At 34.9% G+C, this 13024-nt stretch overlaps 2 protein-coding genes across 14 annotated transcripts in view; both read left to right on the top strand.

The window, feature by feature from the left end:
- Nucleotides 1–2670, top strand: part of LOC107705592 (dedicator of cytokinesis protein 9-like) — an 84784-nt gene extending 82114 nt beyond the window's left edge. For 12 of the 13 annotated variants that reach the window (XM_016508956.1, XM_016508955.1, XM_016508953.1 and 9 more), the window contains 3 exons: nucleotides 737–837; nucleotides 930–1068; nucleotides 2066–2670. In XM_016508956.1, the coding sequence (XP_016364442.1) occupies nucleotides 737–837; nucleotides 930–1068; nucleotides 2066–2191 (366 nt within the window). In that variant the 3' untranslated portion in view covers nucleotides 2192–2670. Of the gene's footprint in view, nucleotides 1–736; nucleotides 838–929; nucleotides 1069–1955; nucleotides 1964–2065 lie in introns of all 13 variants that reach the window. The other variant, XM_016508954.1, reaches the window with a different exon arrangement.
- Nucleotides 2671–3708: 1038 nt separating this feature from the next.
- LOC107705529 (solute carrier family 15 member 1-like) overlaps nucleotides 3709–13024 on the top strand; it is an 11326-nt gene continuing 2010 nt past the window's right edge. The window contains exons 1-22 of the mRNA XM_016508836.1: nucleotides 3709–3795; nucleotides 4569–4640; nucleotides 4866–4906; nucleotides 5123–5207; nucleotides 5381–5522; nucleotides 6374–6493; nucleotides 6638–6737; nucleotides 8029–8119; nucleotides 8234–8317; nucleotides 8415–8497; nucleotides 8816–8902; nucleotides 9011–9100; nucleotides 9215–9259; nucleotides 9386–9418; nucleotides 9549–9637; nucleotides 9731–9812; nucleotides 10046–10165; nucleotides 10963–11094; nucleotides 11238–11284; nucleotides 11402–11509; nucleotides 11655–11769; nucleotides 12467–12604. Of these exons, the coding sequence (XP_016364322.1) occupies nucleotides 4634–4640; nucleotides 4866–4906; nucleotides 5123–5207; nucleotides 5381–5522; nucleotides 6374–6493; nucleotides 6638–6737; nucleotides 8029–8119; nucleotides 8234–8317; nucleotides 8415–8497; nucleotides 8816–8902; nucleotides 9011–9100; nucleotides 9215–9259; nucleotides 9386–9418; nucleotides 9549–9637; nucleotides 9731–9812; nucleotides 10046–10165; nucleotides 10963–11094; nucleotides 11238–11284; nucleotides 11402–11509; nucleotides 11655–11769; nucleotides 12467–12604 (1839 nt within the window). The 5' untranslated portion in view covers nucleotides 3709–3795; nucleotides 4569–4633. The remainder of the gene's footprint in view (nucleotides 3796–4568; nucleotides 4641–4865; nucleotides 4907–5122; nucleotides 5208–5380; nucleotides 5523–6373; nucleotides 6494–6637; nucleotides 6738–8028; nucleotides 8120–8233; nucleotides 8318–8414; nucleotides 8498–8815; nucleotides 8903–9010; nucleotides 9101–9214; nucleotides 9260–9385; nucleotides 9419–9548; nucleotides 9638–9730; nucleotides 9813–10045; nucleotides 10166–10962; nucleotides 11095–11237; nucleotides 11285–11401; nucleotides 11510–11654; nucleotides 11770–12466; nucleotides 12605–13024) is intronic.

The raw sequence follows: 13024 nt of genomic DNA, 5'->3' as shown, positions 1-13024 counted from the left end.
ATATATATATATATATATATATATATATATATATATTCATATATAATTTATATGATATATAAATATAAATGTTTTATGTATAAACAAAACATTTTTTAGAATATATACATGCATGTGTGTGTATTTATATATACATAATAGATATACACAGTACACATGCATATATTATGTAAACAAAAACCTTTATTTTGGATGCGATTAATCACGATTAATCGTTTGACGGCACTAATTCAAATAGAAAACAGCTATTTTTAATTGTAATAACATTTTGCAATATTACTATTTTTACTGTATTTTTGTAAAACGTATAATTGTAAAAAACTATACTTATAGCTAGTTGTGCAGCCCACCAAAAATACTGATTCTATAGATTAATAATACAACCACTTGGTGACATCTAACAATAAAATCACTGTCAATAGAGAGCAGACAATAAGGCGCCCCACTAGGTATTGAAACAAAGCGATTGCATTGAATCACACACACATTCACCCCAAGTTTGGCATGTTTAAATTTCAGTTAAGATGTTATTTACCGGTAGTTCCTTTCTTCCTTATAGGGCGATTTTGCATGGATTTTACAATTTTGGTTATTTTTATGAAGAATTTTAAAGCCATTTCAATCTCACAAGAACAGCAAACCTTCCCCCAAATACACTTTTGCCATTACATCACACACTCTGATTTAAACTGACCTGTAAATTACTTTTTTTTCCAAAATACATCTTTCTCTTCAGGTCAATGCTGGGCCACTTGCATATGCCAGAGCTTTCCTTGATGATGCCTGCGCCAAAAAATACCCAGATAATAAAGTCAAACAGCTTAAAGAGGTCTTCAGGTATATAAAAAACATTTGAAATGCCTTCCAAAATCTCTTTACATGCGCCTGCTTTCTTATTCTGTGTGTGTATATGGTGTTTGTGTATGCAGGCAGTTTGTTGAGGCTTGTGGACAGGCTCTAGCTGTGAATGAAAGGCTGATTAAGGAGGACCAACAGGAATATCATGATGAGATGAAAGCCAGTTACAAAGACCTGGCCAGAGAGCTTTCACACATCATGCATGAACAGGTAACCATACACAGTGGCACATCGTGAATCTTGTTTCCCTATGCCAGTAGAAACACACTGAGTCTGTGTTGGCAAAAGATTGGAATAATTACAATTTTTAAATGTCTCTGAAAGAAGTCTCACCCAGGCTGCATTTACTGAATTAAAAATATAGTAAAAACAGTGATGTTGTTAAATATTATTACAAATTGAAATAACTGTTTTGCTTTTGAATGTATTTTAAAATGTAATTTATTCCTGTGATGACAAAGCTACATTTTCAGCAGCCATTACTGCACTCACATGATCCTTCAGAAATAGTTCTAATATCCCGATTTAGTGCTGAATTATTAATAATAGTTTTTTATTATTACCAATGTTGAAAATTTTTCCTGCCTAATATTTAATCTTTTTTGTGGAAACTGTTTTTTTTAAATAGATTTTTTTTGTAACATTATAAATGTCTTTATTGTCACTTTTGTCGCTATTATTATTTTTTTTAATGGTGAAAAAAAATGGTAATGTGTCATGGTTTCCATAAAAATATTAAGCAACAAAAACAGTTTTCATCATTGATGAAAATAAGAAATGCTTCTTGAGCACCAAATCAGTATATTAGAATTCAGGAATAAATTACATTTTAAAATACATTCAAATAATAATAAAAAAAACCTGTTACTTTAAATTTTAATATTTCATGGCAATATTACTGTTTTTAATATTTGTAATCAAATAAATGCAGCCTTGGTGAGCATAAGAGACTTCTTTCAAAAACATGCAAAAATCGTAATTCCAAATTTTTGGTCGCCAGTGTATATTCACTAGTAGGTTACCTGAATGTTTGGTTCATGTTTAATATTCATGATTCTCGTTCTCGTTCTCTTTCTCTATTGTGCTGGCCTCTGTAGATCGGATGGTAATAATGCATACAATTTATCATACATTAAAAACAATACAGTACAGTTCAAGTGTCAGTTTGATCTGGTCTTTCTCACCCTGCACTCTTCCTCTTCATCAGATCTCCGCTGTGGAGGGCGGAACCAAGAGCTCTCTTTCGGATTCGCTGCATATTTTCAATGCCATCAGTGGCATGCCCAGCGGCACCACCCTGCATGGCATGCCTAGCTCCGCCTCCACCATGTGACTCTCACCCCTGGCCTTAAACCTCTGACCCTGCCCGAGCCAGAGAGACGGACAGACAAACTGAAAAGCATCAAAAGCGAAAGAACAAGAAAAGAATGGAATTTCATTGTCCGACACTCCTGAATGAATCGCCCATCAATCAGCATCCAGGACTCTGGGATAGAGCAGGTGTGTCCGGTCTTTGTAATGTCCAGATACTATTCCCATATGACTCATGTAATTGAAAGAAAGGAGCATTTGTTCTTCTCTCATCCACTCCAGTTTCCTGTGGAGACTATCACTTTTATTTCTTTCGTAACCAGAACAACTTGAAAAATCTGCCTTTTTACTTTCACATTCCTCAATTTTAATGCTTCATTTTTCCATATATTCCCCAATTCTGTAAGTTTTTTGCTGCTCTGTGCTGAGAGAGAGGCTGCGACATCACTTCCTGTGTCTGAGGCAGCTGCCGCCCATTGAGTAGTAGTGAAGAGAATATAACTGAACTTTAGTGTAACTGGAAGTTTGAGCTTTACTGTACAAAATACCCATGATCACCTGAGCCACTCAAGCTTTTTAGCCCACACTTCCATTTCTATCATTTTTTCCTTGTTTTTTTGTTTTGTTTTTTTTGTTTTTTGTTTTATTTTGTTTTTGTTTTGTTTTGTTTTGTTTTGTTTTGTTTTGTTTTGTTTTTTGTTTTGTTTTGTTTTGTTTTCTTTTGTTTTCTTTTGTTTTGTTTTGAAGCCAAGAAACGATTTGCTGTTTCTTTGTAGCGGAGTGCAATAATTCTCTTTCTTTGTCCTGTTTTGGTTCCTGAAGATCTCTTGCCAAAGTGAGAAGGCTAGATGTGAAATATATAAATATATATATGGACAAAAGAGATAAACACAAGGATTTTTATAACCGTTTATGTTTGTTTAAATGTAAATTGTTTTATATCGGGGGGTTAGATATGGGGGGTATTTTTATTTAATAGAATCTGTTCTGGAAATATATTAATGTCCCTAAAATCTCTGAATAAAATGTATTATCTTATATCAGTTTTCATGTGGTTTTCTTTCTTATCAATTGCTTCCCTTAGACATAGGCTACTTTATCTCTACTACTGTGAACTTTATTATTTACCAACCAAGATCCTTATAAAGGGTGTTAAAAACCTGATTCAGTTTTCTCTTCTATACATTATTTATGGTCTTTTTAATGTATAATTTATGGCCTACCATACTTTGTTTTTTTTACCCCAGATTATGAGGCTTTTAGCACGACTGCAAAAACATACAGCCTATCAATTATTCTCTCATATCTGATTGCTGCCACTTTTAAAGCACCCTATGTATATATATATATATATATATATATGGTTTAGAAGAGATAGACCATATTGACGCAGTATCAGATTCAATTTTGTTTTTAAAGTGCATTCTGAATGAAACCTGCTGACTTGCTCTCAATCTACACACACACTTGATCATGCCGTTCTGCCCCTGCCCCCCTCCACCACTGTCGCCATTGTATCGCAGAAACATCTCTGTTTGGGTGAGGGCAGTTTGTTTACCTCTCTCTTCCAATGCATTACAGCTCTACAAACTTCAAGTCCAGGTTATCTTCAGCTTTTCAGCTTAAGTAAGCCATTTTAACATTGTATAACAGCTGACGATGTGCTTTGTGAAAGTGTTGTTCACATCACTCCGACTTCACAGTCAGTAAATCTTATAATGTAAATATATGCACACAGTTGCTGCGTTTGTTTGTGTTATGGGGTTGTATCAGGGTAATAAATGGCATTATTAGGGTTATTTGAGAACAGTCATATGATGTGTTGGCAATGTTTTGAAGTTCCAACATTATCTAGCATATCTAATCTGCATTCTTTCAGATAGCAGTTTCAGCTCGAAGAGTTAATTATGTATTATATTAAATCAGCCTTCATTTACCATTCAACATAATTCGTATTTAAAGATTTTGTAGGATTTTATCTACCCCAGCAGAAAAGTGTACTTAAATGACTTAAAAAAAACGTTCAAGGACAAATTTATATAAGAATAAATGTATTTGCTAAATCTTTGATTTATTAAAAATATGCATAGGAAAACAATGAGATTTTGCACTATATAGTTTTTTTTTTATTTTTGGAATGAAATAATTAGTATATTCATTCTAATATAATTAAATATTATTACAAAGGCTAAACGTTCATATCATTTGATTTTCTGTATCAGTTGATAAGATAAATAACTAAACTGCTCCTCATTTGCCTCCTCCCACTCATACACGCACACACAGCCACAAATACTGTCATAAACATCTTCGTCAGTCTCATTTTAACCCAGTGGTGGTGGCCAAGGACACATTTTATTGTTCAGAGTCTATAAAACCCTGTTACCTGTCTCCTTCAGAGTACAGCTTTGTCTGTACTAAAGGATATTCTTAACAGAAGGCAGCCTCAGTCAGCGCAGTCATCATGGCAGGTGAGTAAACCTAGATGTTGATATGGAACAATATACTAATAATTATCTCTGTTAACTTTGGGTTTGTACCTATAGATTGAATGTGTGTATTCTTTGCTTAAACAGGGCAATGCACAAACTGTCCATAAATATGTTATAGTGTGAAGACATTTGAAATAGCATTTAGTAAGTTCAAACTGAATCCATATTAGAGCTATTTTAATGACATTTCACTTCTTTTTGCAGACAACGAGGAGAGAAATACAAAGAAGGCCAAGAATAATAGGGTGAGACTTTTAAAATCTGATCAGTAATGCAATGCTAGTTACTCACAGAATTACTTGTCAGTATCTTTATTTTATTAAATTGAATAATTTATTGTACAATAAATATGTCAACACAATTAAGCACTGTTTTTTATAGTAAATACAAAAATATACAATTCTAATAAAAGTATGTGTTATTAGGAAATATTTGAATTGAGCTGTGATTTTTCATTGTAGCCAAGTTGCTTGGGATATCCTGTCAGTATATTTTTCATTGTGGTGAATGAGTTCTGTGAGCGATTCTCCTACTATGGCATGAAAGGTGAGACCAAACACATACTGTACACAAATAAAATAATATGAACTTTTATCTCTGTTTTACCTTTACCATCCACATAGATGATTTCACACAGCTTAGTCTTTTTTCTCTTTCTTTCCTTCTTAATTCTTTCCACTCATCTCTTGCTCTGTGTCTCCCGTCTCTGTGTTTTGCAGCGGTGCTGGTGCTGTACTTCAAGTATTTTATCGGTTGGGACAATGATTTGTCCACCACCATCTACCACACGTTCGTGGCTCTGTGCTACCTAACACCTATCCTGGGGGCCATCATTGCAGACTCATGGCTGGGCAAGTTCAAGTGAGTTTTAGGACTTGGAAAATATAACATACTACCATACTAACCATACTAGGAATACAGTATGCGATATACAATGTCAGTGAATTTAAAACTTTTTGATTCTAATGATCCCCAACTATGATGGTACCCTTTCCTACAATATCAAAACAGCTATACTACCATTCAAAAAAAGGAACCATGGTTTCCACATAAATAGCACAACTGCTGTGCTTTGATAATAATGTTTCTTGAGCACCAAATCAACATATTAGAATAGATCATGTGACACTGAAGACTGGAGGGAGTAATGGCTGCTGAAAATTCAGCTTTGACATCACAGGAATAAATTACATTTAAAAATATATTAAAATAGAAAACCATAATTGTAACCATATTTACAATATTATTTACTTTTCGTCACATAAATGAGCATAACCAACTTCGTTTCAAAACATTGCCAAATTTTCAGACTCCAAACTTTTAAAGGGTAGTGTGTATATTTTAAAACCCATTTTGAGGTAAATCAATAATTAATTAATAAGTGTGATTTTAAAAAATTCAGTAATTTCCATTTATTTTAAAACAATCATTCAAATATTTTTTGAGAAAACATTATAAATTGAAGATAATTAATAATAACTCTATTGCTTTTCACAATAAATATTGGTCCAAAGCTTTTTTTCCCCCCCCTGGAAATTTACTTGGACCCCTAGCACCCCCTTCTGGCCTCCTGCCCGTCACCGGACCCCAGTTTCTAAACTTGTACTGAGTACACAGTCAAAAGACTTAGTTCAATAACATTAGATTATAAATGTATTTCTACTAGAATTCATGTGGGTATAAACATTACCTCCATTCTCCACTTTTCGCAGGACTATCGTGTATCTGTCTGTAGTGTACACCATCGGACAGGTGATCATGGCAATCAGTGCCATCCACGACATCACAGATGCAAACAGAGATGGTACACCTGACAACATGACCTTCCATACGTGAGTTACTGCCTGGGATATGCTGTTTCATTACATGATTATATTATTGTAAACATTACCCAAATAACCTATTGAATTAAAAGTAGAATGCTCTTTATTACTTATTATTTGGTGTGAATTTGAATCTCCTCTCTTTTATTTTAGTGCCATGTCCATGTTGGGACTCATCCTCATTGCTTTGGGAACTGGAGGTATTAAACCCTGCGTGGCAGCATTTGGAGGAGATCAGTTTGAAGAACATCAGGCATGTAGACCCTTATACACACACACACACACACATTTAACACACCCTATTAAAGAGGATGAACTGAATTCAAGCACAGCTGCACATTCTTGTGTGTGTAAATCAGCTGTTATCAGCTCAAGGCTAAGTCTCTGATATTGAGTGTTAGAGATGAGCAAATAGTGATTTTTAGGGCCTCCACCCACAAGGATATAAAGTCTAAAGGCCAATGGTGAAAGTGTGAAATGTGCATGTTTTAGGCTGAATGTTACAATGTGAGGAATGCTGATGTATCTATTATATGTCAGCATTCCTCATATTGTAACATTTGTATTTTTTTCACACAGACACACTTATATGCTTTCAGCCAGTAGAAACTGCTAAAATATTAAGCAGCACAACTGTTTTCAATACTGATAATAATACGAATTGTTTCTTAAAGGGATAGGTCACCCAAAAATGAAAATTACCCCATGATCTACTCACCCTGAACCTATCCTATGACTTGACTTTCTTCTTTCAGACGAATACAATCAGAGTCATATTAACAAATGTCCTGGCTCTTCCAAGCTTGAAGTGAAGGGGGGTCGAGATTTTGAAGCCCAAATAATGCATTCATCCATCATAAAAGTACTCCACACGGCTCCAGGGGTTAATAAAGGCCTCCTGAAGCGTTTTTGCAAGAAAAATATAAAAATGTATAAACTGTAATCTCTAGCTTCCACTAACTATCATACACACATTCATGAGAGAGTGGCTTAGGACGTAGTATATGATGTAGGATGTAGGCTGTATGGATATTTTTTTTACACAAATGCATCGCTTCGCTTTAGAAGGCCTTTATTAACCCCCCGGAGCCGTGTGGAGCACTTTTATGATGGATGGACGCACTTTTTTGTGCTTCAAAATCTTGGCAAAAAAGCTTGGACATTTTTTATGTAACTCCGATTGTATTCGTCTGAAAGAAGAAAGTCATATACACCTAGGATGGCTTGAGGGTGAGTAAATCATGGAGTAATTGTCATTTTTGGGGTGAACTGTCCCTTCATGCACCAAATCAGCAAATTAGAAAGATTTCTGAAGGATCATAAGACACTAAAGACTGGAAATTCAACTTTGCCATCACAGGAATAAACTAAAATCGATTAAAATTCAAGCCATTACTTTGAAATGTAATGTAATATTGTAATAAATTATAATAATTAAATAATTAAAAAGTAATAATAAAATTTTTTTTAAAAATGACTGACCCCAAACGTTTGAATGATAGTGTATTTAAATGATAGTACTAATTATTTTTATTTTATTTCAGGAAAAACAAAGAAGTTCTTTCTTTTCCATATTTTATCTGTCCATTAACGCTGGCAGTCTTCTCTCCACTCTCATCACACCCATCCTGAGAGGTGTGTATTTTGTTACAATCCGAATAGCATCTTTTACATTTGTTGTTAAATGCATGGTAGATTGGTAAATACACTTATGATCTTGTCTTTGTGTGTATTTGTTACGTTTTTCAGCTCAAGAGTGTGGTATCTACTCAAAGCAAAGTTGTTTCCCGCTGGCTTTTGGGGTCCCTGCAGCTCTCATGGTGGTTGCCCTCAGTAAGTTACAGCAGCTTTGGTCTACTTGTATTTATTTTGACATGTGCAATGCCTTTTATGACCACTCGATCGACTGAGGTTACTCTTCTCTCTGTAGTTGTGTTCATTGCAGGCCACAGCATGTACATTATGGAATCCCCCAAGGGCAACATCCTGCTGCGAGTCATGAAATGCATTGGAGTAAGAGCACCGAAAACATTAAGTTTTCTCTAAGAAATAATATTACGTTTTTGGAAAAATGGAGACATAAAATGAGACTCCTCAATTACAGTTCACTTTCCAATAGAAGACAGTGTAACTTGCATATTTGATAAATAATCAATAATCATATGTAATTGTTTTGGTGGGCAATTGATGTTGAAAAGACATGAATTTAAAATGTTGACACAGCATCTCGATCAAGTCTTGACTAGTGTTTGACATCAAATTGAGATCAAGGTGCCTGCTTGTCATGTGGGAAAGTCTAAATGCATGATTGCTGTCTTTTCTCTTCTACAGTTTGCAGTTAAGAACCGTTTCAATCACCGCAGTAAGCAACACCCCAAGAGAGAGCACTGGATGGACTGGGCGGAAGAGAAATATGATGTATGTTACATAAAGCATTGTGATTAAATGTTTTAAATACGCACAGCATGTGCCAATTAACTCTTCAGTGCAGTAAGATGTTCACACAGACATTCTGTCTTTTTACAGAAACTCCTGATCGCTCAGGTGAAGATGGTGTTGAAGGTTCTGTTCCTCTATATCCCTCTGCCAATGTTCTGGGCCTTATTTGACCAGCAGGTCGGTGTAAAAACACAATGATGCTACAAATGCCATAATCAAATATGCATTCTTGCACAAACACTCATCTGTTTTCTGGCTTGATGTTAAATGAGAGTTGTGTTGTCTTTCCAGGGCTCCCGTTGGACTCTTCAGGCCACCACTATGGATGGTAACTTTGTAAGTTAAAAAAAAAAGCTCATGCATTTCAACTTTTTAAAGAAAACTACAAAATGCACATATATCAGTCCAGTTATGTTGTCATATTTTATATGGTATATTCCTTCTTTCTTTCTCTCATCATAGGGAGCGTTTATAATTCAGCCAGATCAGATGCAGGTGAGACTGATTTATGCTACACGGTTTGATTTGTGTTTTCTATGGATATGAAATGATCAGGACAATCTGTGATTGTACATTGTAGTGTACATATAGTGCATGTGTGCTCATTATTTGTGTTCTGGTGCAGATTGTGAACCCCATGCTGATTGTGATAATGGTGCCGATAATGGACTCTGCAGTGTATCCACTTATCAAGAAGTGTGGTATAAACTTCACGTAAGCGCTGGATAATTTTATGGAATTTTCCTTTGTGATTATGAGACATGACATGTTATTTGACTGTGATTTTGTGTGTGTGGTGATTTCCAGGCCCCTGCGGAGGATGACTGTTGGTATGCTGCTGGCCGCGTTAGCATTTGTGGCTGCTGCTCTTTTGCAGATTCAAATTGACGTGAGTAACAGATACCTTGCAGTCTAGCAGATATGTTGCAATGACGTCTAAGAAACAAAACCTGATGCTTTATTTAGATTGAAGATTGTTATTGGTACAGCACGCTTATTGGCTTGATTTATGCCCTTAGCTTTCTGGTATAATAATCATCACAATGCATTTGATATACTGTACATTTTCAGCAAAGAAAATAAATTGTATGTTTCTGACATGCCTGTCTTGTAATCCAACAGCGAACAATCCCCGACTTCCCATCAAGCTCTCAAACCCAGGTGAAGTTCCTGAACTTGGGGAACACATCAGTGCCTGTTGTAGTGGGGGGGCAAGAACCGTTTGCTGTTCCTGGTTTTAATGTAAGTTCGCACAATGGCACATCAGACATAATCAAGCAGTTTTTGAAAGAGGTGGAAAACCAGAATTAAAAGAAAATAACATTATTGGATGTCTCTTAAATTATGGGCATTTTTGGCACTATGGACAACTCAGAAAATGTTACAATTGTACTAGTATTTATAAATTAACTACTATTTTGTGTAATAGTGTCATTCTGTGATGGAAATGATATTTAAAATATTTTTTGGAATAAAATAGCCTACTTTGTCTCTTGTGAAAAATCTTTACTTGGGACAAAATTGTTTATTATGGTGGACAGTACAACTTTGACACAGCAATAATGGAATACAAATTCTATAAATCATTTTCATAAAATAAATATTGAAATGGTTTATATTGATTTTATTTGAAAAGTAGCAAAAACAAAAAAAAATGTCAAGACAATTCATGAAAATTCAGCTTTGTCATCACAGAAATAAATTAATCACCTTAATTAATCATTTTAAAATATTAAAATATAAACGTTATTTTAAAATGTAGTGATATTTGACATTGTTATGGTTTTACTGTATTTTTGATCAAACAAATGCAGTCTTGGTGAGCAAAAGAGACTTTTTTCAAAAACTTTAAAAAATCTGACTGATTCTAACACTGACCTGACACTTTCTAACAGTTGTGCATTTTGGAAAGAAAACTGTTAATTTTCATAAGAATCAATCCCTGGGACATAAAAATACTTGTAGTTGAGGAAACATTATGCACATGTGCTGTATGTAAACGGTACATAATCATCTTTGATGTTGTTTTGCTCCCCCAGTCCTCTAATGAATATATGACACTGGACACTGAGAACGTTACAGTCTCTGCTGGAGGAAGAAACGCTACAGCTTATTTCCAGAAGGAAACAAGGCACACGGTTTTGATAAATGCTGATGGAATGCTACAGACTGTGAGTGCTGCATTAATTTTTTAAAATCTTGATATTTAATTCAATATCTTAAATAAATGTGCTGATTATTTTGGTAACATTAATGTCATGAGGATACATAACTGTAACGTTGAGTGTGTTCTGATTAATTGTTTCATTCACAGCTCAATGACATAACTGAGAAACCCAGTCAAGGCATGAATGCGATCAGGTTAGTGCATTTCTGAATTCTGAATTTTTTTTTATATTCTTTTCAAATTGAATTGCAAGAGATGTTTTGAAAATGGAATGCCTATTCAAATTCATTAACAGCAAATATATGTTGTAGGTTTGTGAATGGCTTTAGATCTCATCTGAACTTCACAATAAAGTCTGATAATCTGGGTCCCATCGCTCCCTTACAAGCATCAGGCTACCTCAGTGTTACCCACGGCAAGTATGTGTTTTGTTTTGTTACAAATATATAGCTATACATATACATGAAAGCTGTCGTACAGTTGTTTGTACAGATGAAAATACAGTGCAAACCCTTTGCTAGGCTGCTTTTCTACACTGATCTGATTTGATATCTCCCTTCCCAGAGCCAATTTTACTATTGTGAACAGAGAAGGACAGACGTGCCACTATATCCTGCAGCTGGGCTTCGGAAGCTCCTACACTGTCCTGATCCCAAGCACCTTTACTTTTGGAGAATCTGTAAGTCTTGTTTTTACAGTCACAGATAATACTATGAACACTATTAGGAATAGTTAGAACTAGAAATAGATCGTCCTATATGCTCATTTACTTGCCCCCATGTTTTTCCAAACCTGTATGCATTTTATTCCATCTGCAGAACTCAAAAGAATATATTTAAGTGTCTCAACTATTTTGAGCCATAGAATGGAAGTCATCTGTGTCCAGAACAACACTGGATACCACTGACTTTCATTGTTTTTTTTTTTCAAAATATCATCACTTGTGTTCCACAGAAGACAGTATGTTAAACAGGTTTGAACTGATATAAGGTTGAGTATATGGAAAGAATTTTCATTTTGGAAATATCCATTTAAACCAGTAGTTGTCATGCAGGGGCCCACTAGGGGGGCCTCAGCAAACTTATGAGATGGCATCAGGATGACTTAAATGAGTGTTATTATTAATAAAATTGATATTAATATTAATAAAATATTTCAACTTAATTTAAACATGCAAGATGTAAACTAAAGTCAAATAGAATGTTTTGCTTTTTACATTTTTGGACTCACAAAATGAATTGTGGATAAATATATCCTGGAGTCTTGGATCTTTTGGGATCACAAAATGAGTTGTGTTTAAATAATTTCATATAGCTAGTTTGTTGCCCTTCTCAAAAGTTGAAATCACAAATAATTCCATCTGAATGTGTGTGCAGTGTACCGAGAACATTAAAGCAATACAGGATATTGAACGGAACGGCATCCACATGGCCTGGCAGGTTATTCAGTACTTTTTGATGACCTGCGGAGAAGTGGTCTTCTCTGTCACCGGCCTGGACTTCTCCTATTCACAGGTATGGCGTGCTCTCTGGAACACGACATTCAGAAAAATTCTAATTAAAGGGATAGTTCACCCAAAAATGAAAAGTTGATGTTTATCTGCTTACCCCTAGGGCATCCAAGATGTAGGTGGCTTTGTTTCTTCAGTAGAACACAAACGAAGATTTTTAACTCAAACCGTTGCAGTCTGTCAGTCATATAATGGAAGTGAATGGGAATCACGGCTTTGAGAGTCAAAAAAACATACACAAACAAAACCAAATTAAACCCTGCGGCTCGTGACGATACATTGAGGTCTTAAGACACGAAACGATCTGTCTGTGCAAGAAACTGAACAGTATTTATATCGTTTTTTACCTCTGATCAGACCCCCTTATATTTTTCACTCTTTGTTATATTGCAGCCATTTGCTAAAATCATTTAAGTTAATTTTT

The sequence above is a fragment of the Sinocyclocheilus rhinocerous genome, unplaced genomic scaffold (assembly GCF_001515625.1).
Source record: "Sinocyclocheilus rhinocerous isolate Xijiao unplaced genomic scaffold, SAMN03320098_v1.1 scaffold504, whole genome shotgun sequence".
Taxonomy (NCBI): Eukaryota; Metazoa; Chordata; class Actinopteri; order Cypriniformes; family Cyprinidae; genus Sinocyclocheilus; species Sinocyclocheilus rhinocerous.
Note: the sequence above shows the minus strand (reverse complement) of the source record. Positions and strands in the feature narration are given on the sequence as shown.